The 27,610-nt window shown below is 52.0% G+C and overlaps 3 protein-coding genes across 10 annotated transcripts; all 3 read right to left on the reverse strand.

Moving 5' to 3' along the window:
• Positions 1–367: 367 nt before the first annotated feature.
• Positions 368–2,486, reverse strand: Rpl10a (ribosomal protein L10a). Of its 2 annotated transcripts, XM_090355812.1 has the most exons (6): positions 2,418–2,486; positions 2,131–2,205; positions 1,949–2,029; positions 1,449–1,597; positions 781–953; positions 368–567 (listed from the first exon to the last, which is right to left on the reverse strand). In XM_090355812.1, the coding sequence occupies exons 1-6, from the start codon at positions 2,420–2,422 to the stop codon at positions 397–399; spliced, it is 654 nt and encodes a 217-aa protein (XP_090211938.1). In that variant the 5' UTR covers positions 2,423–2,486; the 3' UTR covers positions 368–396. The 2 variants fall into 2 exon arrangements, with proteins under 2 accessions (XP_090211938.1, XP_090211939.1); XM_090355813.1 differs by lacking the exons at positions 1,949–2,029; positions 2,131–2,205; positions 2,418–2,486 and adding an exon at positions 1,693–1,913.
• Positions 2,487–5,945: 3,459 nt separating this feature from the next.
• Positions 5,946–16,282, reverse strand: Fance (FA complementation group E). 7 transcript variants are annotated; one of them, XM_090355819.1, is made up of 10 exons: positions 15,961–16,282; positions 12,808–13,456; positions 12,402–12,446; positions 12,111–12,179; positions 11,727–11,870; positions 11,284–11,407; positions 11,014–11,092; positions 10,097–10,163; positions 8,771–8,896; positions 5,946–6,251 (listed from the first exon to the last, which is right to left on the reverse strand). In XM_090355819.1, exons 1-10 carry the CDS (start codon positions 16,182–16,184, stop codon positions 6,150–6,152), a joined length of 1,629 nt encoding a protein of 542 aa, XP_090211945.1. In that variant the 5' UTR covers positions 16,185–16,282; the 3' UTR covers positions 5,946–6,149. The 7 variants fall into 7 exon arrangements, 5 of the variants coding, with proteins under 5 accessions (XP_090211945.1, XP_090211944.1, XP_090211940.1 ...); XM_090355818.1 differs by having other exon boundaries at positions 11,014–11,119; positions 11,236–11,407; XM_090355814.1 differs by lacking the exon at positions 12,402–12,446.
• A 2,769-nt stretch (positions 16,283–19,051) lies between these two features.
• LOC150047787 (uncharacterized) lies at positions 19,052–27,598 on the reverse strand. The gene is made up of 8 exons (XM_090355820.1): positions 27,549–27,598; positions 24,498–24,560; positions 24,095–24,357; positions 23,222–23,325; positions 22,923–23,095; positions 22,716–22,826; positions 19,643–19,787; positions 19,052–19,180 (listed from the first exon to the last, which is right to left on the reverse strand). Exons 1-8 carry the CDS (start codon positions 27,596–27,598, stop codon positions 19,052–19,054), a joined length of 1,038 nt encoding a protein of 345 aa, XP_090211946.1.
• Positions 27,599–27,610: the final 12 nt, after the last annotated feature.

A 27,610-nucleotide genomic window follows, 5' to 3' on the forward strand; every position in this document is an offset into this window, starting at 1 on the left:
TGTGAGCTCAAAGCCAAAAACTGGCAACAAGAAATGTTGGGGACCCCCAGTGAGGGTGTATCCAGATATTTCCACATGATGCCACCCATTGCTGCCTCCTAGCTTTGTGTCTGCTGCCTTTCCTGAAAGGCAGGACCTAGAAAGGGGCCTGTATTTGACAATGTAGCCCACCCAGTATGAGGTTCAGGGCACAGACTGGAAACGCTACCAGGCAGGGTAATCTGAAAAACCCTAATCCTGTTCAGTATCCAGGATACGAATGATTCGACTTTTGTGGCACTGGAACCACCCATCACCAAGGGACATAACTGCTACCAGCAATCGGCACGTGACTAGAAGCCCCCTGCAACCACAGACAGCCTAAGGCGATGGTAGCACTAGGATTTATTCAAGGTCTTAGTAGAGGCGCTGGGGCTTGCCCATGGTGCTCTTGATGTACAGTGCCCGGACGTTCTGCCAATTCTTCTTGAGCAATGACACCAGGAAGTTGACAGCCAAGTGAATGTTGTACACAAGCTCATCATCTGTCATTTTCACATGACCAACAGCAACAGCCAGACACAGCACCTGGGTGGGGAGAGTAGGTCAATCCAGGAGAGAAGATGGTCCATCCCCCTGCCTGGTAACTTAAGGGCAGGCTTGGACACAGGTCATCCAAGAAGCTCAATCCTGCTCAAAGGCTGTTACTGTGCATGGTCCTGTCCTGGCTGCATGTTTAGACCGGAAGTGGAGGAACAGCCCACCCCTCCCCCACCCTCGTGGACCAGCATGTAGCACTACCTTCTTCATCTGGAACTTGATAGTGGATTTCACCTCATCCACTTTGGCCACCATGTTTTCATTGTGTGTGAGCAGAGATGGAAACTTGCCAGCCTTATTCAGGCCCGGGCCCAGGATTCGTGGAATTTGCTTGATCAGAGACTCTGAAGCTAGAAAGGCATCGTACTTCTTGGCTGGAAAGAGAAAGCCATGGGATGGTGGGACCTGGCCAGGCACAGATCTCAAAATAGCATCTGTGCCAATCACAGAAAGGACCTCCAAGCATCAACCTGGCTCCAATCGACCCCCCCCCCCTAATGGGGCCCACACTTCTGATCCCAAACCCCAGCACTAACCTTCCTAAGGCACAGGCTCAAATATTGCACCCTCCTTACCCTAGGTATGGCCATGTGACAGCTGAAGCCACATTTGTCAGAGGTCTAACACCACTGTGGTACCAAAGGGAAATGAGCCAGGTTCTTATTTAGAGCCAATGCCTTTTGTACACTGTAAAATATAACCCTCTAAACGAACAAGAATTTGTGCCAGAGGTATGCACCTAGTAAACTCCAGTACTGCAAAAAAAAAAAAAGAAACCATGCAGCGTAACCAGCCAATCACAGCATCATTAGCATCACTGAAAAGCCCAGATGGCAGAAAACCTGTTCTAGGGGCCTGCAAGTGCTTACCCAGCTTCTTGACCAATTTCTTGTTCTTGTTGAGCTTCTTCAGCGCCTCGATGTCCATGTGGGGGATATCCACAGCCTTGGCCTCATCACAGTGCTGCTGGTCTCCCAGGACGCACACAGAGAACTTAGGGCGGGGAGTGGACTTAAGCCTGTGTTTAGGGGCCGGGGAACACAACAGGTCAAGGCCCACTCTTGAGTACCAAGAGATGGTCGCGGTCGGCAGGGAGCGCTGAGCCTTCCTTACCCAGGGCGTCTATGATCACCAACAACTAGTCTGGCTTCTCAGACTAGCCGGCGGGTTCGGCCAAGGCCTCCCCACGCCTCCCCTCATGTTTTAAGACCCAGGGTGGGGGTCCGTCCAGCCGCGCCTGCCCAGAGCAGGGGGTCTGAACTACCCTGGCAGTCAGTGCGCACGTGCCCGCTTCGGGTTCAGCCCGGGCCTCAAAGGGAGGAGCCGGGCACGGGGACACTGAGGGCTGGGTGGGGTGAGCGGTGCCAACCTGACGGTGCCCGAGAAACGTTTGTCCTTCTGGGGGTCGTAGTTCTTCAGGCTGATCTGCAGCTCCACCGTCTCCAGGAACCTTTGGGGCGGGAGGGAGGGAGGGAGCGCCGTGAGGCTGCGGCCGGGTGGCCGGCCCCGCACCCCCCTGCCCGGCCCGGCCTCCCGGGAGCCCCCACTTACTTCCGGCGCTTGCGCTGGTTCCCGTGCAGGACTTCCCGCACCGCCTCGTACAGGGTGTCGCGAGAGACTTTGCTGCTGCGGGGGAAAAAGCGAGGGCGCTCAACCCGGCCCGCCGCCCCACCACCGGATCCATGACGGGAGACCGGGGCCCACAACCAGATGGAGGGAAAAAAAAGCCCAAAGGCCACCCAGGGCCGGCATCCGCAACCCCCGATGCAGACTGCAGGATTCCTACGCCCCGATGGCCACCCAGAGGCACGGATGGACGCCGATAGACAGTTACATACCTCATGGCTACTCGCGCCGCGCAGGAAGGAACTCAGGCTAGAGGCCAGGAAGAGGCGCGCATGCGCTCAAATAGTGGCTCAACTCTCGCGAGAATTGGCTGTCGGAAGCGCGATCTGGTCGTTCAGACGCCAAGACTGCCGTGGGCAGCCACTGGAGGGAGCAGTGGCACTGGCGGGCGGGGTCCCAGTTCTCCAAGATGCTGCCAGGCTGGGCCCAGGAGCTCAGGGAGCCGGATCTGAAGAACTAAGGCCAGCAGCACCTTTGTCTTCCACAATGATTGAAGTTTCTTTTTAAAAAGTTGGTGCATAGTTGATATGCAGAGAGGTTACGGTTCCATAAACCAGGTACAGTCAGTACAGATCTTTTTGAACCAGGTGAAGTTTTCTTTCGTGCCAGCCCTGGGGCTTGAACTTGGGGCCTGTACACTGTCTCTGAGCTTTTCTGCTCAAAGCTAGTACTCTTACCACTTGAGCTACAACTCCACGTCCAGATTTTTGATGGTTAGTTGGAGATAAAAGTCTCAGAGACTTTCTGTCCCAACTGGCTTCAAACCTAGATCCTGAGATCTCAGCCTCCTGAATAGCTAGGGTTACAGGTGCGAGTCACCAGTGCCTGGCTTATGAAGTTTGTTTTTTCTGCCTTGAGTTGGGTGATCAGCAAGGGGGCCTCAGGGCAACTGCCACGTCTAAGCCTGTGTAGTATGCCAGGAATTGTATGTGGGCAACAACCTGTGAGTGACCAAGACTAGCCCCCAGGAGATATAATCATCTTTATTCTTGAGACATGCAGAACTGAAGAGCTTGTTGTGACTGTGAGAAGGCGCCTGCCAGGCTGTGACCGCTTTACACTACGAACCACCACTAAGGCAATCTTCTCCCAGCGTGAGGGACATTGGACCAATGTCTGGTTTGTTTGTTTGCTGACTTTATAATTAAAATCCTTTCTTCACCACCAATCTCCACCTAATAAGGTCATCTTCCTTGCCTGACCCCCATGTGTCCTGAGGAGTCGGGTCAGGGGTCAGGGCCGGGAGCCTGGTTGTGTTGTATATCTTGAGGGATGAAGGGACTCACCCAGAACTTGGCAAGGAGAAAAGTATTAGCAGAGCTCCTTGAGGCTATCCTTTTCTCTGGCCCACAGATTGGCTGATATGTATAGGGTAGGATCCAGACAGGGTCAAAGGAGCTTTTGGGGCTGTAACAAGTCCAGAACTAGGGTTTCTGTGGCAACACAGACAGGGTATAGTAAGTACAAGCCACTGTCAGATCCCATGTTTGTCCCTCAAATCTCTTTCCACTTCCTCCTGCCCTCTTCATCAACTAAGACTTAAAACATGTTTTTTCACACCACTACTAGGGCTTGAACCAATGGACTTTCAGCTTGCTCATAGGTGGCATTCTGCTATTTGAAGCACATCTCCATTTCCACTTTTTGCTGGCTAGTTGTAGTCAAGAGTTTCATGGCTTTTCTGGCTGGGCTGGCTTCATCCTCAGATCTCAGCCTTCTGAGTAGCTAGGATTATAGGTGTAAGCTACCAAGACTCATTCATTCATTCATTCATTTATTTTTGATCCTGTCCCTGAGCTCTTCAGCTCAAGGCTACAGCCTTACCCCTCAGCCTGGGTGCTGTCCCTGAGCTCTTTAGCTCGAAACTACAGCTCTACCCCTGAGTGTCAGCACCACTTCTGGTTTTCTAGTAGTTGGAGATGAGTCTCACAGTCTTTAGTGCCCAGTCTGGCTTTGATCTCAGCCTCCTGAGTAGCTAGGATTACAGCTGTGAGCCACTGATATTTTTTTTAATTGACACCTAACTAGTGTTAGGTTTTCCCAGTGAGCAAGGCACCTAACTAGGTGCTGTGAGAATACCAACGTGTAAAACTGGTACACAACACTACAAACCTGTGTCTTTTCTGCCCAGAAGTTCTATAGTTCCCTCCGCAAATGTTATGTGGATCTGGGGATTAGCTTGCCTGGCAAGCACAAGGCTGACTGCAAACCCCAGTACTACCAAAACAGGCGCTCGGCCAGGGTTACAAAGGTTGGATCACACATAATCAGGCAGAATGTGAATACATGAATTTTGGAATGAAAGTAAATAGCCTACAGCTTTCTTACCATTAAAGGATGCCACTTTGTGGGGAGAATGGAGAATGTTAACACACATACACAGAGACAGGGGAAGTCAAGCACTGCCTTTTTTTTTTTTTTTTTTTTTTTTGCCAGTCCTGGGCTTGAGCTCAGGGCCTGAGCACTGTCCTTGGACTTTCTCAAGGCTAGAGCTCTACCACTTGAGCCTCAGCACCACTTCTGGCTTTTTTCTACCTATGTGGTACCGAGGAATTGAACCCGGGTCTTCGTGCATGCTAGGCAAGCACTCTACCACTAGGCCAAACTCCCCCCCCCCGCCCTTTTTTTTTTTTTCCAGTTCTGGGGCTTGAACTCAAGGCCTGGACACTGTTCCTGAGCTTCTTTTGCACATGGCTAACACTCTACCACTTGAGCCACAGCATCAAAAGCACTTTTGGCTTTTTCTGTGTATGTGGTACCAAGGAACTGAACCCAGGGCTTCAGGCATGCTAGGCAAGCACTCTGTCACTATGCATACTCCTGGCCCAAGCACTACTTCTAGACAGCACTGAATCTTTGTTTTGAGACCAGATTGGTCTTGAAATCTGTATCTTCCCACCTCAACCTCCTGAGACTATAGAAATACAGAGAGCTAGGCACCAGTGGCTCACACCTGTAACCCTAGCTACTCAGGAGACTGAGCTCTAAGGATCCTGATTCAAAGCGAACCCAGGCAGTAAGGTCTGTGAGACTCTTATCTCCAATTAATAACCCAAAAAGCCAGAAGTAGATCTGTGGCTCAAGTGATAGTGGCTTGACTCCCTCAAGAATTGCCTGTTGGAAACGGGGTCTGCTCATTCAGCTGTGAGCCCTGCCGTAAGGAGCCACTGGAGGGTGCAGTCTGGTAATGTGGCAAAAAGTTCAAGGACTGTACCTAGGCCCAGAGTTCAAGCCCTAGGCCTGAAAAAAAATTTTAAATAGGCCGGGAGTTTGGCCTAGTGGTAAGAGTGCTTGCCTAGCATACATGAAGACCCGGGTTCAACTCCTTGGTACCACATACATAGAAAAAAAAAGCTGGAAGGGGTGCTGTGACTCAAGTAGCAGAGTGCTAGCCTTGAGAAAAACCCAAGCACAGTGCTCAGGCCCTGAGTTCAAGCCCCATGACTAGCCAAAAAATAATTTTTTTAAAATAAAAATAGCTAGGCACTGGCAAGTAATGCCTGTAATCCTCCTCGGGAGGCTGAGATCTAAGGATGGAAGTTCAAATCCAGCCCAAGTCTGAGAGCCTCTTATCTCCAATTAACCATCAGAAACAGGAAGTGGCACTGTGGCTCAAGGGGCAAGGTGGTAACCTTGAGCCACAGAGCTCAGGGACAATGCCCAGGCCCAGAGTTCAAGCCGTACAACCGACAAAAAAAAATAGTAAAATAAAAAGCATGAGCAATGTTTGAGTGCTGCACAAAACTTCCTGCTCTTTATTAAATATATTGATCCAGTCAGGAGCCCCCTGTGGGTTGGAGGGCCCGGATGACCTCCGTGCAGCCTGGAGCAGGGGCAGCTTGTCCCTGGAATGGCCAGGCTCTGCTTTTCTGCTGAAGGAAGGGGCAGGCAAGGTGCTGAGAGCAGGCACTAGCGAGGCCCAGGAGGGTGGTCCTTCGTGGGGCTCAGCGGGCCAGATGTTTCAGCGAGGCCTGCAGGGACTTCCTCAGGAAGGTGGTGTTGCACTCCAGGGCCACAGCCAGGCCCAGCCTGTGGGGCTCTGTGATCTGAGGGAAGAAGAGTGGGGTCTGAGCTCCAGCAGAGGGGCCTTGCCCTCTCCTGTTTTGGAAGGAGTGGAAACCAGGATGCAGGACTTGGGGAAGGAGGACAGGAGAAGGTTCCTGAGTAACCAAACCTCATTATTTCATCATGACGGATCTGGAACCAAATAGCAGCGGCACAATGACTAGTTGATTATGCTGTCTCCGGCTGACGGCTAGTTCAAGTTCACGCACTACAATCCCCTGTCCTCATGCACTGCCACTGTCTTTCCGGATCACACTGTCTCTTTGCTGACTTGTTCCCACAGCTCCTGACTCTTGGCTCCTCTGTTGTCACTCCCCACAGGTGACAAATGCATCTAATGCACAGATGACCAAGTCACTGTCCAGTTAATGGTCCCTGGGAGATTCCAGTGGACCCACAGTATGAGGGTCTTAGAACCTACAGGGTTTCAGAGGGCCCAGGAGCATGCATTCTTTTTTTTTTTTTTGGCCAGTCCTGGGCTTGAGCTCAGGGCCTGAGCACTGTCCTTGGACTTTCTCAAGGCTAGAGCTCTACCACTTGAGCCTCAGCACCACTTCCGGCTTTTTTCTATGTATGTGGTACCGAAGAATCGAACCCGGGTCTTCGTGCATGCTAGGCAAGCACTCTACCACTAGGCCAAACTCTTGGCTCAGAAGCATGCATTCTTATCCAGTGACTTTCACCAGTAAATGAGCCTGTGACACTCAAGAGAAAGGAAAAATGCTAACAGCCCAAGGATGCTGGTCTTCAGGATAAAGGCTAAAGCTACAAACTTGAGCTCCCTAGTGAGGAAGCTAGTCCTGGCAATGCGACCGCAGGCCTCACCCAAAATTCAGTCTCTCTTTCCCATGAGTAGCTGTTATTAATCAGTGGTTTAATGGAAAGTTATTACAGATGATCAAGTTTTTACTCAGCTGGAATCACAAGAATAACTTTTTTTTTTCCTTTAGAAAAGGAAAAGGGCAGGGCAAGAGCATAGCCTAGTGGTAGAGTGCTCACCTAGCATGCATGAAGCCTTGGGTTCGATTCCTCCATATCACATATTCAGAAAAAGCCAGAAGTGGGCGAGGGTTGGGGGAAAGGAAATGGGGACCAAGACATGAGAAAGGGTATCAATGTTTGTAAAGTAATGCACCTTCTATCTGGTGGATATAATGTAACCCTTATATTAATTACAATTAAAAAAATATATATACATATATGAAAAATCCAGAAGTGGCTCGGTGGCTCAAGTGGCACTAGCTTTGAGCAAAAAGTGTCTAAGGACAGTGCCCAAGACCTGAGTTCAAGCCCCAGGACTGGCCAAAAAAAAAACGAGGGGGGGGGCAGCCAAGAGTCAGTGGCTCATGCCTTTAATCCTAGCTACTCAGGAGGCTGAGATCTGAGGATTTGCAGTTCAAAGCCAGCCAGGCACTAAAAGTCTGTGAGGCTCTTATCTCCAGTTAACCACCAGAAAGCCAGATGTAGCACTGTGGTTCAAGTGGTAGAGCATAGCTTTGCGCTGAAGAGCTCAGGGACAATGCCCAGGCCCAGAGTTTAAGCCCTACAAACAAAAGAGAAAAAAAAAAAAAGGAAAAGGGATAAATTGGAAGGGGATCAACCTAAACAGCATTGGCATTTGATAATATGTGAACAAAAAAATTAGTGCTATTATTTTGGGGCTGGGAATGTGGCTTAGCAGGAGAGTGCTTGCTTAGCATGCATGAAACCTTGGGTTCAATTCCTCAGTCACCACATAAACAAAAAAAGCCAGAAGAAGCTCAGGGACAGTACTCAGGCCCTGAGTTCAAGCCCCAGGAATGGCACAGGAAAAAAAAAACATACGAGTATTTTAAACTCAGGCTCAATACTTCCATCCATGAGGTGGAGTTGGACAAGATGGCACATCTGTAGTCCTAGGAGCTGAGACGAGAGGAGCAGCTGAGGGCTGGGGGGAGGCCCAAGGGGTAGAATGCTTATCTAACACATGCAAGGCCCCAGTGCAGCTCTAATACCAAAAAATAAGTTTAACAAAATACATAAAGGGGGCCGGGAGTTTGGCCTAGTGGTTAAAGTGCTTGCCTAGCATGCACGAAGACCCGGGTTCGATTCCTCGGTACCATATACACAGAAAAAAGCCAGAAGTGGTGCTGAGAAAGTCCAAGGACAGTGCTCAGGCCCTGAGCTCAAGACCAGGACTGGCAAAAAAAAAAAAAAAATACATAAAGGACCAATTGAGCCCAGGGGTTGGAGACCGGCTGAGCAACATGGTGAGGCCATCTTAGGCAAAGCAATGGGAAAAGGAGCTCATGACAGCATCTCCTCTGTCTTGTCTGTCACAGCTGACCCTTGGAGTAGTACACTGGCAAGTTCCCACATGTGAAGGACTTAGTCCTGGCCCTTAGCAGCCCCACTCACCAGGCCTGGGCTGACACGTGTGTGTGGTTTCCCTGGCAAACACGTTAGCAAGCCTGAACAGCCCTGCCAGCCGCCCGGCCCCTGAGGCCCTCGCAGCACTCACATGGGCCTGGTAGCGGGTCAGCACGGTCAGCACAAGCTTAGCGTAGGCCACAGAGGCGGTGGCTGCCACCCCCGCTTCATGCAGCCTCTCCATGAGGACATCGAACAGCTCCGGGGGTACCTCCACCTGCACACAGGGGAATGGTGTGGTCACAGAGCCTGCCCCGAGCCAACCCCCGCTCCAGCACCTCGTGGCAGCTCTAGTTTTGGGTCTGGGATGTCCCCAAGTCCTATGTGTGGGAGGAAGCTGGGTCACCAGGGAGAAAGGAATCCTGAAGGCCCCGTTCTCTTTGCTTCCTGTGTTGTGAGCTGAGCGGTGGGCTCTGCCACATGCCCCGCTGCTGCCAGGCACACTCAGAGCTGCATCACAGGCCCCAAAGCAACTGTACCAGCCACAGCCTGAACCCTCAGAAACATGCGCCAAAGGAAGACTTTCCTTTCTTTAGGGTCTTTCATTTTGTTGTGCTTTTGTTTTTTTGAGACAGGGTCTCGTTGTGTAGCTTAGACGAGCCTTGAACTCATACAGCCCAGGCTGGCCTGGAAATTAGCATCTTCCACCCCTGTCAAGTGCTGGAATGACAACTTGAGCTCTCATGCTGTTCAAGGCTGGAACTCCACCACTTGAATCACGCCTATATTTCTTACTTTTTGGTGGTTAAGGTAAGAGTTAGCTTTGACTATCCAGGCCTGCTCTTAACTTCAACTCTCAGATCAGTCTCAGAGCAGGTAGGATTACAGGCCTGAGCCACTCATACCCAGCAAATAGTTTTTATTTTTTTGTTTCAGTAGTGGGCTTGAACTCAGAGCCTTTTGCTTGTCATGTCCCCTCCCCTAAGTTTGGTCTACTACTTGAGCCATATCTCCACTTCTATGCCACACTCTTTCTAAGTTTTTATCTTTAACTAGTTTGTTACAGTGACAGAAATATAATATAGCAAGGTAAGTCTCGATTCCTACCCCTGTAAATCAGTCTGAAAGTATCTACCACTGAAGGTAGTGAAAGGATAAAAGAAAAGGCATACAACCTAACCTGTAGGTCTCAGAAAATGGTGGCTATCATATCCTTTGAGCTTTTAAGACTTTGAACATAGGAATCTATTATCTACTCAAAAATACAACTAAACATACACACGCCTCAGAAAAACCTGCCCCAGGCCTTGCAGCTAGCAAGAGACAGCACTACAGGGACCACAAGACCAGCTTTCCACTCCCACCATGCCTGTCACAGCCCTGAGGACAGAGGCCTGCCCTCTATCCCATCACCTGACTCAGATACCTGCAGCCTGTGTTCCCCACAGCACAGAGGCCAGGCCAGCGGCCAGCTCACCTGCCGCTCCAGGAGTGCCTGCAGCACCACGAACGTCTCATCCCGCCAGGACAGCTCCAGGATGTGCCTGCACAGAGGTGGCCTGCTGAGGCGAGCCCACCCTTCACCCAAGCCTGGGACACAGGCCACTACTCACCAACAGAGCCTCACCACAGCAGGTGGCAGCTCTAGCAGCCACGCTGCAGAGTCTGCCCACCTGCCAGGAGCTGACATGTGCAAGGCACAAAGATACCTGGAGAAACCATCAGGAACTGAGTGTACCCTAAAAACTGAGGGGAAGGAGACTTGGGGAAACAGGTGTTGATGCAGAGCAGGCAAGCCATTTCTACAGGGCCTGCCACTGTCCCGTGCCAGTGAGTTTTCTGTCCCCCTGCAATCTCCCCTGTTCCAGAAGGCCCAGGCAGCAGTGGAGTTTGGCTTCTTGTTGGAGGTGAGGGGGCAAGACCTGGGTTTGACCCCAGGGTTTACCATTTGCTGCCTGGGTGTTAGCTTGGCCAGCTCCCTAATTCCTGTGTAGTTTTTCCATCTGGAGGCTGGCGGCAGCACTGAGACTCTAAACACGGAAAAGTGCTGCCTGAGCAGGAGCTGAGATGATTTGTGAGGTTGTTCCCTTCTCCTGATATCATTTCATGTTTCATACCTGTTCCATGGAGTCTTACTCATTCCTTCACGTCTGTATGGTAACTCCTCAATTTTAATACTCAAATCTAGTAGCACCCAGGTGGAAAGCACAGGCAGGTTCAGACTTCAGAGAGAGGGCACTAGCTGTGCCATGGCCTGTGGTCTCTCTTCAGCTGTTTGGCTTGCCCTGCTAGGCGACGGCTCTTACCACTGAGCTATAGCATCTTTGCATCCCTGGCTCCCACCTGGGGTCCAGGAGAAGGTAGGGTGGGGCAGCATGGAGGCCGGTAGCTCACCTGAGCATCAGGAGTTGCATGTCTGACTCCAGGGACTCCTCCTTCATCAGGGAACACAGTAACTCAGTCTGCACTGGGCCTGGGACAGAGGGAATAGGGGAGGGGGCTGGATAGGGGGGCCAGGAGGTCCTGCTTGTTACAGGAGCACTGTTAGAGAAGCAAGAGATAGCTTTAGTCAGTGAATCCCCAGTTCCTATCAGGGCCAGTGTGGGTGAAGGGTACTAGGATCAGAGAGGACGGTTACCAGGCCTGGAGCTGGCTCTCGAATACCTGTGCTGGAGGCCTGCAGCACGGGGTCCAGGAGGGCTCTGCAGACTGGGTAGGTATACTTGGCACAGAAGGAGGTGAGGGCTGTCTTCAGCAGCCAGGAGGCGGAGGAAGTCAGGGAGAGGACCTATGGCCAATGGGGAGGAAACATTTGCAGGTTCCTCGTGCTCTCAACAACACTGCCATGCACAGATTTCTCTTGTCCTTCACTTGCAGGGGCCACCCATGGAAAAGACACACAGCTCCCAAACCCTGAATGTCCTTTCACCAGCTTGTGGAAGGGCTCTGGGGCCCAAGAAGGAAGCACTGAATACCACGAAGATATGGCCAGGGGACCCAGGTCCTGCCAGTTGAGCAAGGGCCTTCCCCTTGTCCAAGGCAAGCCAAGCCTGCAAGGCCAAAGGCGCCCTCTCCCACACACCCCTCCTGTGGGCTCCCGCACCTACCCGGTCAAGAAAGAGGCTTCTGACCAGCACAGTTGCATTACTGATGCTAAGGTGTGGCGAGAGGGCCAGCAGCCGGGTGCAGAACTGCAGAAGGCCTGCATCTGAGAGCTGCGGGAGCTGCAGCTGCATGCACAGCAACTCCACCTGCCCATGGGGTGGAGGGGGTGGAGAGGGGAGGATGAGGGAGAGATAGAGACAACAGGAGACAGCTCTAAGGCAAGGTAGAGCTGGAGAGCTGTCCCAGTGGGAAGAACCAAGACTAAAAGAAACCCCACAAAAGGCTTACCCTGCTCAAGAGACAGAAAACAAAATCCCCTCCCACAAGCCCCACCTGAGGCAGGAGGGGCTACTGCGACCTTGCGGCAGGAGGTTGTCTGTTCTCACCTGGCTGGGGCTACACTTATGGAGAAACTGCAGCTCAACGGCAGGGCTGTCCTCCAATCCCTCTAGTCCCTGGGGAGACAAACCCCATGGTACAGCTGAAAGAGCCCCTGTGCCAAGTCAAACCAACACTGGTTGTCAGGGACTAGGACCTGGAAGGGCCCTCCCCAGGGTTAGACGTCTGCCCAGAGTTCCCCCCCTCCCTCCAGCCCTGCTGCGCCTTCATGCTGCCTCCATGTCACGGCTGAGGTCTGGGCAGACGCCGGGAAGGCAGTGGTGGGCAGGACCAGTCACCTCCTCAGAGGTCTTCAGCAGCTTCTGTAGCCTGGGCACCTGTTCCTGCAGAGAAGAGCCTGTCACTGCCAGCTTCCTAACCCCGCAGCGCTGCCCAATGCCTGACCAGCCTGTGCCTTCTCTGCTTCCACCCATAACAGGGTAGGGACACCAGGCCCTCGGCTGCCACTGGCCTCACCCTTAGGGGCTAGGGCAGCAGGGTTGGTCCCTTTGACAACTCCCATGCAAGAGATCACAATGCTTTCTCCAGTCTGTGGAGTGGAGGCTCCTCCCTCCCTGCTCCAGCTCCACCGACTGCAGAGAGGTCCGGTCTGAGAAACAGTCCAGGCTGGGAAACAGTGGCCCATGTGGAAGCATCCAGTCCTGCCCAGCCCTGCCCTGTACACCCATTTCCCTGCCACATTACCTGGAAAGCTTTAGGCAACTCCACTCTTTCAGCCAGGTCTGTGGCGTCCGGACTCTTGCCAGCCTCATTGGCCTCTGTTCCCCCAACAAGCTGCTGCTTTGTGGACGGTACACCTCCTTCCTCTGATGGGGAGGCCAAGGCCTCGTGCTCCTCCCTCTGGTCTGTCCCTTCTTCCCTGTCCCAACTCCGGAACCTCTTGGGGGCCCTCTCACTGCCAGGACTGGCATCTTCGGGCTTTCTGCGTTTCTCCCCCTGCTGGGAGTCCCGGGTACCAGCTTCCTCCTCCTGCTCTGGGTTTGGAGCTTGGGAGTCCCTGCTGTCCTCCTTTTTGTCCTCTTCAGGGCTGTGAGCCTGAGGCGACCTCAGCCTTCTGCCCCCCTGGCCCAGCTGCCTGCATAGGCCACGGAGCTGCCTCTGGCAACTTTGGGACAGTGGAGAGACTCCCTCAACAGAGTCCTTGTCACCCAGATCTCTTCGCAGCAGTATCCCCAGGGCCTGGAGCCAGGCATCTGGGGCAGAGGCTGCTTCCTGCTGTGCAATGTGCAGCATGGAGAGAAGCCCGCTTTCAGGCAGCAAAGGCTGAACAGCCATTAACAGGGCCATGAGGTTCTTCTGGCATAACCCAGGCAACCGCAGTAACAGTGGCTTCCTAGCGGAGGGGAGAATAAGCAATAAGGATGTCCTGCTGAAAGAAGCTTGCTAAAGGACAGACTGGGCGGGACTAGGGGTACAGCTAGGAATTGGATGCAATACCTGCAGGAGTTGCTCTGGATAGAGGGAGGGCAGCAAAAAAAGAGACAAGTGTTCATTAAGCATCTATTACACGCCAGGACCTGTTCTCTGAACTCTTGGACATCTACTTTAGCTTAAAAAACTAAACCTCCAAGCCAGGTGCAGTGGCTCACGCCTGTAATCCTAGGATGTTCTGCCCACATCCCTGACTTCGCTTAAACTAAGGGAACTAAAATTAAAGTCATGCTTAAACATACATCAGGCTGGTGTCTGGCTTCTCCACTGCCATTGAAAGTTGAGTGAGAGCCGGGTGCAGTGGCTCACATCCGTAATCCTAGCTACACAGGAGGCTACCTGAGGATTGCGGTTCAAAGTCAGCCCGGGCACTAAACACTCCGTGAGATTCTTATCTCCAATTAACCACTAGAAAACCAGAAGTGGTGCTGTGGCTCGAGGGTAGGGTGACAGCCTTGGGCTGAAGAACTCAGGGCTAACATCCAGGCCAACGGGTAGGGCAATAGCTTTGAGCTGAAGAACTCAGAGACAGCGCCCAGGCCCAGAGTTCAAGACCCACGATAAAGAAAGAAAGAAAGAAAGAAAGAAAGAAAGAAAGAAAGAGAGAGAGAGAAAGAAAGAAATAAATCTGTGAGGCTCTTATCTCCAGTTAACCACTCTAAAACCAGAAGTGGAGTGGTGGCTCAAAGCGGTAGAGTGCTAGCCTTGAGCACAAAATCTCAGGGGTAGATCTAGGCCCTGAGTTCAAGTTCTGAGTTCAATCCTCATGACTGACAAAAAAAAAATCAAACCAAACAAAACATGCTGGAACCTAGTCTATGAGAGGCATATGCTAGTTTTCTATCACAAAGAAAAACAGTCCACTTTCACATTTTAGATAAAGAGAATATTCCAGGATGCTCTACAATGCTTGGTGTCCTACACGCTGCCTCTGCTGCGGTCCCCTGAAACTCAGGTTGTACGTCCATCCAGCTCTTGGCATTTCACCACACCAGGACCTGCTAGAAGGCAGAAGCAGTGTCTCCATCCTAGGACCCAGTAGGTCCTTGGTGCACATTCATGGAATGAATTGACTCTCTGACAGCAAGTGCACAGAGGGTAGCGGTGCACAAAGAAGGCTTCCCAGAAGTGACTTGAAACAGACCAGATAATAATCCTTTCTGAAATCATTTCACAATTTCCAAACAGTACTTGCAGAAGCGGAAGGGGAGACTTAGGAGACTGAGAGCATTGTGCTTTGGAATCAGAGGGGCAAGGACAGAGCCCTTTCCTGTAGACACCAGCATGCTGACTGAACACTCACTGTCCTTCCAGGGCACCACAGGCCAATGATGCAGGGTGTCTGAGAACCTAAACTCCATGTGACCCTGCGGGCTGTTTGTCAATCACAGAGGGATTTGGCCTGAGAACAGAGGAAAAAAAAATGGGACTTTAAAAAATGGGAGTTTGGGGCAAGGCACTGGTGGTACACACAGAAGCAACAACAAAAACCCTAGGAATTATCAAAACCTAAAATATAGATTAATGGTTACTATCCTTAAGGAAAGGGGGAAATGGGATCTTGTCGAAAAGAATATGCCCAGGCCTCTGACAATGCAAAGCTATACTATTAACAGAGGCGTATGCCTTCATTTACCACTTTTTAAAATTTTTTAATTAGTCATAAGGCTACCCTAGCACTCTACGACTTTGAGCTACAGCATCACTTCTGGCTTTTCTGGAGATTAACTGGAGATAAGTCTCATGGGCTTTTCTGTCTGGGCTGGCTTTAAACTTCGGTCTGTCTCCTGACTAGCTAGGATTACAGGCATGTGACACCAGTGCCCAGTATTTATCACGTTTTCAGTATCTATTTCTGTGTACATATTTTAATGCTGGTGTCCCCATTTTGCCTAAGTATACCTAGACAGTAGGTCTCTGCTTCATTTGTGTGTGTGTGTGTGTGTGTGTGTGTGTGTGTGTGTGTGTGTGCTATAACTCAGGGCCTGGGAGCTGTCCCGTACCTAGAGTCTGCGTGTGCCTATGTGTGCCAGTCCTGGGCCAGGGATCCAGCCCACTTTTGGCTTTTTTGGCGGTTAATGGGAGAAGAGTCTCACCGAAGCTCCTGCCTGGGCTGGCTTCGACCTCTGAACCTCAGACCTCAGCCTCCCGAGAAGCTAGGACACAGGTGTGAGCCACAGGCATCCGGCTACATCTTACGAGATGGAAGCAAGCGATCAAAACTGATTAGCTCCACTTCGGATTTCTCCTTTGCGCCTAGCACAGCCGGTACCCAGTAGGTGCCTGATGCAGGGGCACCCCGCCCCTGGGGAACCATTTCCCCCCTCCGGCTAGGTCCCTTCTTAATGGCCGGCGGGGGTGGGCAGCGACGGCCTCCCCCCACTCCGGCACCCCAGGAGGACTTACAGCTCCAGGCGGCCGCCGGGCGCCGGCAGCACGGGCTCCTCGTGGGACAGGGCCTCCAGGAAAGGCCCCCAGCTGAAGGACTCAGGGCCGCGGCGGCCCAGCGCCCGCAGCGCCCCCAAGCCGCGCCGCGCCCCCGCGGGCCCAGCCTGCAGCGCCCGCAGCACCAGGCGGGCCGGAGCCTCTAGGGACGCCCAGGGCGCCGGCTCCCCATCTTGAGCCGCCATGTTGCAGCCCGAGCCCGCCCGGGCCTGGCCTCCGGCTCTGGCGGGAGCCCCGGCTCCAAGGCTGACGGAAAGAAGCGCAGCGGCACGTCCACCGCCGACGCTTCGAAGCCGCGCCGAGCCGCGGCGGGGGTCCGGAAGAAGAGCGAGGGGGCGGGGATGTGGGTGGGGCCTGGCGGGGACATTTCCGGGAAGGGCGGGGCTAGAGGTGTCCGTCCCGCTGAGAACGGGGCAGAGGGGCGGGCGAAGGCGGGGTCAGGCCAGGCGAGTGGGCGGGGCTAGGCGGAGGGGCGGATCCTCGGCGTCGGACACTTGGCGTCTTCGCTGTCCATCACTCAGTGCAGACTGTCAGCGGCCCCGCTGCATTTTCCAATGCAAACTGTCTGTAATTGCAGCTGCAGATCATGGGCTTTGCAATAAGATGTGAGCGCAAATTGCCATCCCACTTAGTTACATCTCTTCCACAGGCCAAAAATAATCCCGTCATTTTTCAGTCCTCTCCAGAACTATAACGTGATGTCCGAACATCTCCAAGGATGGAGTTGCAGTGAAACCCAATGTCATGGAGGTGGCCAAAGCCTTTCCTGCGAGCTTCCTCTCAAAGACCAACGACCAGCCTTGCTCTGGTGGTTTACAGGCAGCCGGAGCGACTTTGCCTCCCATGGTTTTGGGAAAAACTGCTGGCCAGCAGCTTCCTCGGGAAAAGAGAGATCAGGGCCGCGAACAGGAAGGGAGGGGAAGAGGCGCTCACAGCAATCCACGCACCTGGACTGCCTGCCCCCGGCCCCCACGCACCCGCGCGTCCCTCTCCCGGCGTCCTGGAATACACTCACACAAGCCATTCATCCTGGCTGTGTTCTGAGCTCTTAGAGGCCTGAGACACAGGGAATAAACACAAATTATTGCCCTTGTTGCTGACACAAAGTGGGAGAGGAGAGAGAGAAATAATCAAATATTTGATTATGGTAGGGCTTTCAAGAAGAATATAGTTCTGGAGTTTAGGTGAGATCATTGTAAAATAGGGTGGTTAGGCAAGCTGAGCAGAGGCCTGGGATGGGGAGGGGAGGGGAGAGGAAACCATTTCAGGTGGACAGAAGAACAAATGCCAAGGTCCTAAGGCAGTAGTCTGGCTGGAGGACAGGGCATCAGAGGTCACAGGACTTAGGCTTTCATGCTGAATAGTATAGGAAGCCAAAGGAGTAAGGTATTGTGAACTCCATCTCATTTCCTTTTCTTTTTTTCTTTTTTTTTGGGGGGGTAGGGGTCATGGGGTTGGAACTCTGTCCTGGCGCTGTCCCTGAGATTTTCAGCTTAGGGCTACTGCCCTACCTCTGGGCTTGGGTTCTGTCCCTGAGCTCTTCAGCTCAAGGCTACCACCCAACCACTTCTCTTTTATAGTGATTAATTGGAGATAAAGAGTCTCTCAGCTTTGGATTTCCCCTGGCTGGCTTTGAACCGAGATCCTCAAATCTCAGCCTCCTGAGCAGTTAGGATTACAGGCATGAGCCACCACGTCCAGACATTTATTTTTTTCTTTTTTTGCCAGTCCTGGGCTTGAGCTCAGGGCCTGAGCACTGTCCTTGGACTTTCTCAAGGCTAGAGCTCTACCACTTGAGCCTCAGCACCACTTCCGGCTTTTTTCTATGTATGTGGTACGGAGGAATGGAACCCGGGTCTTCATGCATGCTAGGCAAGCACTTTAACCACTAGGCCAAACTCCCCGCCTCCCATTTATTTTTTTCTAAATGTTTCCAAGGAAGTTATTGGGAAGCAGGAAGAAGCATTTAAGATAGTGCCAAGCTGGGTGTACACCTGCAATCCTAGCGGCTCAGCAGGCTGAAATCTAAGGGTCGTGGTTCAAAGCTAGCCCAGGAAGGGAAGTGTAACACTCACGGCCAAGTAGATCACAGAGAACTCGGGAACAGAGCTGTAGATGAGGCGGTAGAGCACCGGCCTTGAGCAAAATAAACTCAGGAGCAGAGCCGAGGCCCAAATTCAAGCCTTAGGACCAAATAAAAGAAACAATGCCAGCTTTGTAAAAAAGAAATTTCTTTCAAAGTTGTGTTGTGGCTGGGTATTAGGGCTTGAACTCAGGGCCTTGTGTTCTCACTTGGCTTTTCTTACTTAAGGCTTGAGCTCTACCACTAGAGTCTCACCTCCACTTCAGCTTTTTGTGCTTTTTCTGTCTGGGCTAACTTTGAATCTTTTTTTTTTTTCTGGTAGCTTTCCAGTAGTGGAATTTGAACTCTGGGCCTGGGCTTTGTCCCTGAGCTCTTCAGCTCAAGGCTCCCGCTCTACCCCTTGAGACGCAGTGTCACTTCCCGTTTTTCTAGTGGTTAACTGGAGATAAGAGTCTCACGGTCTTTAATGTCTGGGCTGGCTTTGAACCGTGATCCTCAGCTCTCAGCCTCCTATGTAGCTAGGATAACAGGCATGAGCCACTGTGCCCAGCCTAACTTTGACTCTTGATTCGCAGGTCTCACCAATGCTAGTATTTTCTGTCTCAGATAAGCAGGTCTATCTTCATAGGGTAATTTTTTGGTACAGTTCGGGGAGGGGAACCTGAGAGCTATTATGCTGGTGTGGGGGGGCATGAATGCTAGGGTAGGGGGGTACAAGCAGACCCCTCTTCTGACACCACCTTCATAGCTTAGATGCATTTTATTGGTTTTCTTTTAAAATCCTTTTACAAAAGAACAAAGTTTAAAAAACTAGGCCCTGGTAAGCAAGTGAGGGCTCCTCCTTGCCACAGAGCGCCCCCCCCACTTCCAGTGTCCCCCAGTGCAATTCACAGAGACAGAGATCCTCCACTAAAACCAAGGAAAGGAACACCTACTCCCTAGCCATCCCCTCCCTTTGCGCCTGCTCACTCAAGATGATCCTGGTCGCAGAAAGCCATGGAATTCTGAACCTCTGCCCCTGCCCGTCAGGGCAAGGGAATAGAATGGGAAGGGCTCCCCTAGCCTGATGGCTGAGGGGACAAACATGGGGTACAGCACCTGGAAGTAGAGAGAAATGCTCATGAAAGTCCACTGGCTTTGGCCACAGCGCCCTAGGAACAGAATAGCTCCTGGCTCCCAGATAGTGTGGGCAGGCTAGACACCGCATAACCACCCCACATCCCAAGTCATAGGGGAGTGTGTGGGGGTGTTGGTATTGGACTTGAACTCAGGACCGGCTGCTGTCCTTGAGCTTTTTTACTCAAGGCTAGCGCTCTACCACTTGAGCCACAGCTCTCCTTCCTGCTTATTGGTGGTTAACTGCAGATAAGAGTATCGCAGACTTTCCTGCCTGAGCTGGCTTTGCACGGTGATCCTCAGATCTCAGCTTCCTGAGTAGCTAGGATTACAGGAGTGAGCCACCGTGCACAGCCTTACATAGGCCTATTCATAGTTCTCATGGCCATTCGTCATACACTGGGGCCATCAGCCTTCCCTGCGCCACATCCCTATGGTTCCTACCTCACTCCTAGAAGCAAGATGCATATTTAGGGACCAGGAAGGAGCAGAGGCTGGGGCCTCATGCGGACGTTGATGAAGGTAGATGCATTCAGACCGGAAGGGGCATCGACCATTCCTTTGAATGAAGAACCGGCATGGGATCTGGCTGTGAACGTACAGGAAAGAAAGACCATCACCTCCCAGCCTTGCTCCAGCAGCACCCCATAAGGTTGGGCAGGCCGCACACTGTACAAAGGTATTGAGCCAATGCCACTAGCAGCCGTTCTAATCAGATTTTTCAAACTGCTTTTGCGACAAGATCATGCAAAGTAGCCCAGACTGGCCTTGAACTCTTGACCTTCCCTACCTGGGCCTCCCGAAGGCTGGGGTTTTAGATATGTGCCACCAAGCCCAGGTTTCTACTAGGGATCTGATATTTATCCTACTGTCTTCCAGAAGGTGGCAGAAAAGTGTCTTGAGAGGGCCTTTCACTAATTCCCAAATTCTTGAAGAATCAGCAGTGGCCAGGGAATTTTCTTTTTCTTTCTTTTTTTTGGGGGGGGGAGAGGTGCGGGGGGTGGGTCGTGGGGCTTCAACTCTGGGCCTAGGTGCTGTCCCTGAGCTCTTCAGCTCAAGGCTAGCCTACCACTTTGAGCCACAGTGCCACTTCTGGTTTTCTGGTGGTTAATTGGAGATAAAAGTCTCATGGACTTTAGGGCCTGGGCTGCCTTTGAACCAAGACCCTCAGATCTCAAGAACCAAGATCTCAGCCTCCTGAGTAGCTAGGATTACAGGCAGGAGTCACCAGCACCCAGCAAGGGCATTTCTTTTGCTTTTATTTTTTGTGCCAGTCGCAGAGACTGGGGGCTGTCCCTGAGTTTTGTGCTCAAGGCTAGCACTCTACTACTTTAATCATGTTTCCAGCTTTTTCATAGTTTAGTGGAAAGAGTCTCATGGGCTTTCCTGCCCAGTCTGGCTTTGAACCATAATCCTCAGTCTCAGCCTCCTGAGTAGCTAGGATTATAGGTATGAGCCACTGGTGCCTGGATTTCCTTTCCTTTTGTCCAACCAAGTACTAGTAGAATAACACCAGAGAAAAGAAAGTGAAAGACAGTCCTCAAGTGTGCCTCTGGGACCAACTTAGGAAAATATCCAGGGCTGTGGTGACCCTAGATCGGAGACTTGGAGGTTAGGACAGGAGTGATTTGAGAACACACACGGTCGGACTCAGTGAGCCCAGGCCTTTTGCAAGAGAGGCCTTGGAGGTGGGGAGGGGTGGGACTTGTCTCACCTCAGCTCAGCACTCTTGGCTGAACTCTAGGGCAATGCTGGCCCCTTCTACTTCGTGTACACCCTGTACAGACACAGGACTCACTCAGCATCCAGGGCTACGTTGGAAATCCCGAGAAACAACTGTCCTTTTCCTGCGCTACATGACATAGCCACCCTGAGAGCACCTATAACCAAAGCACTGGTCATCTGTTCCTTTTCTGTTTTGCTTTTGTCAGCTGCGGGGCTTGAACTCAGAGCCTGGCCACTGTCCCTGAGCTCTTTTGCTTAAGGCTAGTGCTCCACCCCTTTAAGCCACAGTGCCACTCCTCATCTGTTTCTGTTTTTAGGGGGAAGAGGCAGTCCTGGGGTTTGAACACAGGCCCTTTGCTGGTCTGCCTGCTTGTTCACGGCTGGTGTTCTATCACTTGAGTCACACCTTCAGTCTGGCTTTTTGCTGATTATTACGGGGAAGGAGTCTCCTACAATTTTTTGTGGGGACTGGCTTTGAACTTTGATTCTCAGTAGTTAGGGCTATAAGCACAAGCCAGTTTTGGGTGCCAGTCCTGGAGCTTGAACTCAGAGCCTGGGCACTGTCCCTGAGCTTTTTTTGAGCAAGGTTCACATTTTACTCTTCTTCCTTTGTGTGTGTGTGTGTGTGTGTGTGTGTGTGTGTGTGTGTGTGTGTGATCGCAAATAAAGAGTCCCATGGGAACTGGCTACATATGTCATCTTAAATGGTCCTCTCGCTTTCCTCAGTGGGCCACATAGGTCCTGCCTTTCCTTTCAAGTTCATTTCTACCTGCCATTTTTCTAACATCAGCTATGAACCTAAATGCCTAGGTTCAAACCCCCTGGCTGGCTGGAGTTACAGACATCCCCTCAGCCTCCTCTGCAGGGTCCCCTCCTCCAGGACATTATGAGATGTACAAAGCCTGTCACCACACCATACATCTGTCACTCACTCCAGGCCTGGTATGGCGCTCTCATCAGGATCCTTTCAGAATCCTTCAACTGGACAGCCAGTGAGTAGCCAAAATCCTCCCACTTTGACCTCTCTTATCCTGCACTGTCCTGGTTTTTTCCTCCTAAGGGGCCCCACACTTCCACCAACCCCCGGCTCCGATACCCAGACCTGCTCCACCATACTTAGATTTTCCTCAGCCACTGTCCGTGCAGTTATGGAGACGGGCAAGTGGGCAGAAGCAGCCCTGCCTGCTTAGCCATCCTCTGTCATATCTGCTGTATGTCAAGGGTCAGAAAGCCATGGGGAGGTGGACTTAGGATCCTAGAATGGAGACTAATTTCAGATATGGGATAAAAGTTTTTACTGGTTGGGCACAAGTGGATCATACCTGAAGTATACAGGTATACAGAAGGGAGACATCCTGAGGATCGCAGTTTGAGAATAGCCCAGGCAAAAAAGTTAGCAAGACCTCCTCCTAACGAATAAAATCCGAGTATGGTGGTGCCCACTGGTGATCCCAGCCAGGCCTGGATACGAGTCCAGCTGCGAGCAAAACTCCGCGTCCTTATCTAAACAACACAACAATAAAACCCCTAAAAGCCAAGCCAAGGGCTGGTGCCGCATCTGTCATTCAGGCTTTGCAGAAGGCTGAAATCTGAGGATCAAGGTTCAAAGCCAGCGTGACAGAAAAGTGTGTGGAAACTCTCATTTTCCACGAAGCACTAAAAGCCTAGAAATGGAAGTGTGGCTCAGGTGGTAGAGCATTGGCCTTGCGTGAAAAAGCCAAGTGAGAGTGCGAGGTCCACGTGCACCCACGTGCACGCGCCTGCCTCCTGCCCCGCACCCCAGCAGCCTCACCTGGTCCTCGCCTTGAAGCTCCTGACCAGCTGCTCTTTCCTTTCGCCCTGGCTCACCCAGAACTTGTGAGGGATGATGTAGCTGGAATGGACTCGGCACTGGGGACAGGCCCTGTGAGCAGGGTGCGGTGAAGCCACCCCAGGTGGGTGGGGGACCCCAGGCCTCTAGGGCGCCCCTCCCTCCCCGCTGGCCCTGTGGGACACTGACTTGATGACCTTCCACGGCAGGTGCTGCCAGCTCATCCGCCAGGTGCGCAGGCAGCTCAGGCAGTGGGCGTGGGCGCAGTTGGGCAGAATGCCGAAGACCCTCTCAGCCCTCGGCTTGTTCCACACTCTGTCCATACAGATGCCGCACACCACATCCTGGCTGTCCTCCCCCCCCTGCAGCCACAGGGAGGTCAGACAGCCTCCCACCCCCGCCCGGGGCCAGCCTGGGGCCACAGAAGTCTCCTTAGTCCATGCCCTCCCGGTCTAGCCTGCCACCCTTCCTGCCAGCCCTCCGGAGACTTGCAGTACCTCCAGGTCCAGTGTCTGCATCGGGGCCTCGAGCTGTGTGACAGGGTCTGACTCTGCCTGAGGCTCCTGGGAGTGGCCAGACTCCCGGTCAGCAGCTGCGGGGGTAACTGGTTCATTCACTAATTTGTCCATTCACTCATTCACTCACTCTTGAGACATCCACTGAGTGCCCACTGCATGCCAGGCTGTGCAGTGTTGTTGTTGCTGGTCATGGGGCTTGAACTCTGGGCCTGGGCGCCATTCCTGAGCTCTTCGGCTCAAGGCTAGTGCTCTACCACTTGAACCACAGCGCCACGTCCAATTTTCTGGTGGTTCATTGGAGATAAGTCTCGTGGACTTTCATGCCCAGGCTCGCTTTGAACCACGATCATTAGATCTCAGCCTCCTGAGTAGCTAGGGTTACAGATGTGAGCCACTAGTGCCGGGCTGTGTCACATATTTCTGTTGGACAGCACTATTTTATAGCCATAATTTTAAGATAAGCATGACTAACATTTAGGCTTTGCTCTGCCGAGTACAGAGCCAGGCACATGTGAAGTCCCCACCTCCTGTGAGGTCAGTACCATCACCATCCTCTCTTTACCTGTTGGTTACTTGGGTCATATTTGTAAGTGAGGGAACAGAAGCCTAGAGAAGTCAAGTGACTTGTCCAAGGTCACACAGCTACCAAATGGTGATGCCAGCATTAGAAACTAGGGGACTGTGCTTCTAAAACAGAGTAACAGAGCCAGAGGCGATTTCCCCTCCAGCCAGAAAACTTCCAGAATGAAAGTACAGACTGCTGTGAGGTCAAGCAGCAACTCTGGGGGTCAGATCCTCCCCCCCCCCCGCCCCGTTGCCTACCCACAATGCCCTGTGACTCACAGGATAGAATTGAAGACATCCTGGATCTGCCACCAACCACCTCAGCCTCACTGGCCAGAGACTCCAGGCCAGGCTCCGAGTCCCAGTAGATCCAGCCCCAGCCGTAGGTCCAGCCCCAGCCCCAGCCCCCCGCCATGGAGGGCAGGTAGGTGGGCAGGGAGTTCCTTCGCATGAGCTGTAGCCGGGGCCCAGGCGGGGTGACCTGTGGTTCTAAATAGTGATGGGCCCACACTGAGGGGCTGGGGGCCCTCAGGTGCTGATAGCTGTAGGGAAAGGAGAACCAGAAGACAAGGTTAGCCTTGGGAGGCTTAGAGCCCCAGAGAAGATGTATGATCCACAAAGGAGAGACCCCGGCAGCACCCCCGCTCTCCACGCCTCCCCCAGTCAGGATCTGAGGGCTTACCTGCAGTAGTCTCCAGAGAAGCAGAGACCCTGCTGGAAATACCTGCACACCTGGGATGAATTTCTGTTGGAAGCAATGCGGTCACTTAGCCTGGCAATGGGCTCCGAGGACCGAGTTCCTAAGAGATTATCTGACTCTGCTAGGACCTGGATGAATGAACTGACTTATCTTCAGCTTACTTTCCCCTCCAAAAGAGACATTACACCCCTTTCCTCCCCCATTACTATGGGTTATGCCTGTAATCCTACTCAGAGACTGAGATTCCAAGAGGACTGTGGTTCCAATACAGCCAGGGCAGAAAAATCCGAGACTCCCTCTCCAAATTAACCAGCAAAGCCAGATCCCAGTGGCTCACATCTGTAATCTTTGCTATTCAGAGGCTGAGATCTGAGGATCTCAGTTCCAAGACAGTCTGGGTAGGAAAGTCCATGAGACTCATATCCAATTAACCAACAAAAAACTGGAGGTGAAGTCTGGCTCAAGTGGTCAAGTGTCAGCCGGCAGCCTTGGGCAAAAGAGCCAAGTGAGAGTGGAAGGCCCTGAGTTCAAGCCCAGTGTTGGCAAACATATACACACAAAAAGCTGTGCTGGAGGCATGAATCAAGTAGTAAAACACCAGCCAGGCAAAACATTCTTTTTTTCCTAATCCATACAGCAAGTGCATTATAGGGCACTGTTACTTCCTTCAAGTAAAGAATCTGGTGCGCTCTGAAGTTAAAAGTTTGGGTTGAAATTCAGGTACCAGGGCTGGTTCATGAATGCAGACCTGTACAGTCATACAGCGATGCTCTGCTATTGCTCGTTTTGGTACTGTTAATAGCTTCTTTTGTATGCCAACATGGGGACTTGTATTTCAGACTTTTATGCCTAAGCTGGCTTTAAATCTCAATTCTCAGATCTTAGCCTTCCAAGGAGATGGCATTACAGGCGTGAGGCTCTGGCACCTGGTTATCCATTTAAACCCCCACGGTGCTTACTTGGCAGGGACAACATTGAAAAGAATCACCTAGGAGGGCCCAGAGGCTGATCAAAGCAGGGAAAGGATCAATCAATGCTAGCCAGAGTCATGGAGAGTTTGGGGGGACAGGGTGCAGGGGTGCGGTGGTGGTGAGTTACCCTGGCAGGGGTGAGCGACATCAGAAGATGACTCTACCAATGGGGATATGGTGGGAAAGCTTTGTCCTCTCTTACAGGCCACTAGTGAGGACAACTTTCAGACCTGTCTGGAGAAGCCAGCCACACTAGCTCCTTAGAAAGCCCAGGACATCCAGTGATAGAACTGCCACCTGCCAGGGAGGCTCAGGCCACCAGAGGAGCCACAGAAGAAAGAGGTGATGGCTTTGTGATTAAACCAGTTTGAGACATTCCTCCAGATTCTCTGAGATACATCGTATAGTCTCATGGTACACGAGCACATGAAAGGGTCTGCTGGAGACTGTTTAATTCCACTTAACCATTTTGCTATTTATTTGCTCAGGGTAGCCTCGAATTCATGCTCCTCCTTGCATCAACCTTTGAGTACCTGGATTATAGGCATGAGTTACCAGCCCAGCTCAGACACCTCTTAATGTACTAGTAAAATACATTTTATTGGCAGATATATCCAATTAGATTGTTTGACTCTCAAACTCAAGCCTTAGAAGGCAGGAGTCATTTTTCCTGTTTTTAAACCTGGGACTCAGAACAAGTACTCAGTGATGACTCAGGCATGCCCTCACTCTTGCTGACCAAGACTGGCTTGTGAGAGTGGCCACAGAGCTGTGAGTTTAGAGAACTTCTCATGCCCAAATTTGAAGCCAAAGCAGAGGTCACATGAAGGAGCTGGGAGGGTAAAGGGCTACAGCAGAGATCCCCGCCAGTAAGCCAAGGGCAGTGGCGTGGGGGAGGAGAGGGACAGAGGGGGAGACACAGACAAGGTAGAACAGGGGAGGGCTTAGAGAATGGGGAGCCTGCCAAATGAGGCACTGATTTTTATCACTGAGAGCCCAAACATAGTCTGGGATGCTCAGGAGGAAGAAGTGAAAACTTTTTTTCTTTTGTGTCAGTCCTGGGGCTTAAACACAGGGCCTGGGCACTGTCCTTGAACTTTCTCAAGGCTAGCACTCTACCATTTGAGCACAGCACCACTTTCCACTTTTTCTTTGTATGTGGGACCAAGGAATAGAATCAGGGCTTCAAGCATGCTGGGCTAGCACTCTACCACTAGGCCACACTCCTGTCCCTGTCCCTGAGCTTTTTAACTCAGGGTAGCATTCTACCACTGGAGCCACAGTTCCATTTTCATTTTTTTTTTTTTGTGGTTAATTGGAGTAACTCTTCCTGCCAGGGCTGGATTTGAAGCATGATCCTCAGATCTCAGCCTCCTGAGTAGCTCGGACTACAGGTGTTAACCACCTGTGCCCTTAAATAAACATTCTCCCCCCCCCCCATGATTTTCCTTTCCTTATCCTCCAGCTGAATTTTTTTTCCAGCCTAGGAAAACTACTTCATCCCAAGATGCCAAAGCCTCACAATGACTCCTCTGCTTCTCAAACTTTAGTTCTGGAAAAACTAATGGTGTCCAGCTGTTGGCAAATAAATTATGCTAAGGTGTAAATGTCGGATAGAAAGCTGGAATTTCCAAAGGAACAGCTAGCTCTCTAATGGTGCAATGCCTGCCCCAAGTGTTTTTCATGTAAGCATGGTGATTCCCTGTCATCATACTAGAGTGGAGGAGTCTACCACGGTGACCTCAAGACCAGGTCTCATGTGTGGTTTGGTGGTTCTGGGAGGAGGAACCTCTGTCAGGTAGAAGAGAAAGGTGGCAGGTGAGGAAACATCTACGAGGTGAGCTTGGAGATCTCCTTTCTCTCTCTCTGGGCTCAGTCTGACATCCATGCCTTTCAGGCAATGGAGGAAGGAGGGAGGGTTCAGGCAATGGAGGAAGGAGGGAGGGAGGCCACCCTCCTTCCGCCCCAAATTACATCCCCAGATTCTTAGAAACAGGGCTTTTCACAGCCAGACTGACCTTTACAGATTTGTCCCACCATCCCTGAGACCCAGACTTCCTACCTGCTCCGCCACCGGGAACTGGAGTTGCCATAGGCTCCTGGAGGGTCCATCCCAGCTGCTGC

The sequence above is a fragment of the Megascapheus bottae genome, chromosome 22 (genome assembly GCF_031878675.1).
Source record: "Megascapheus bottae isolate mThoBot1 chromosome 22, mThoBot2.hap1, whole genome shotgun sequence".
Classification (NCBI taxonomy): Eukaryota; Metazoa; Chordata; class Mammalia; order Rodentia; family Geomyidae; genus Megascapheus; species Megascapheus bottae.

Bases quoted from the DNA above. Each gene is read 5' to 3' on its own strand.
- Rpl10a (XM_090355812.1), bottom strand. The intron at 2,030-2,130 runs GTAAGTGGGGGC...CCCGCCCCAAAG, and splicing joins AACCAGCGCAAGCGCCGGAA to GTTCCTGGAGACGGTGGAGC. The intron at 954-1,448 runs GTAAGCACTTGC...TTCTCTTTCCAG, and splicing joins GAAATTGGTCAAGAAGCTGG to CCAAGAAGTACGATGCCTTT.
- Fance (XM_090355818.1), bottom strand. From the start codon at position 16,184: ATGGCGGCTCAAGATGGGGAGCCGGCGCCCTGGGCGTCCCTAGAGGCT. The intron at 12,180-12,401 runs GTGACTGGTCCT...TTGTCTCCCCAG, and splicing joins TGCTGAAGACCTCTGAGGAG to GGACTAGAGGGATTGGAGGA. The intron at 11,120-11,235 runs GTACCCTTCACC...CCCCCTATCCAG, and splicing joins AACCGTCCTCTCTGATCCTA to CCCCCTCCCCTATTCCCTCT.
- LOC150047787 (XM_090355820.1), bottom strand. From the start codon at position 27,598: ATGGACCCTCCAGGAGCCTATGGCAACTCCAGTTCCCGGTGGCGGAGC. The intron at 23,326-24,094 runs GTGAGTCACAGG...TTACCCCCGCAG, and splicing joins GATGTCTTCAATTCTATCCT to CTGCTGACCGGGAGTCTGGC. The intron at 22,827-22,922 runs GTCAGTGTCCCA...CCCTGCTCACAG, and splicing joins CTGCCGTGGAAGGTCATCAA to GGCCTGTCCCCAGTGCCGAG.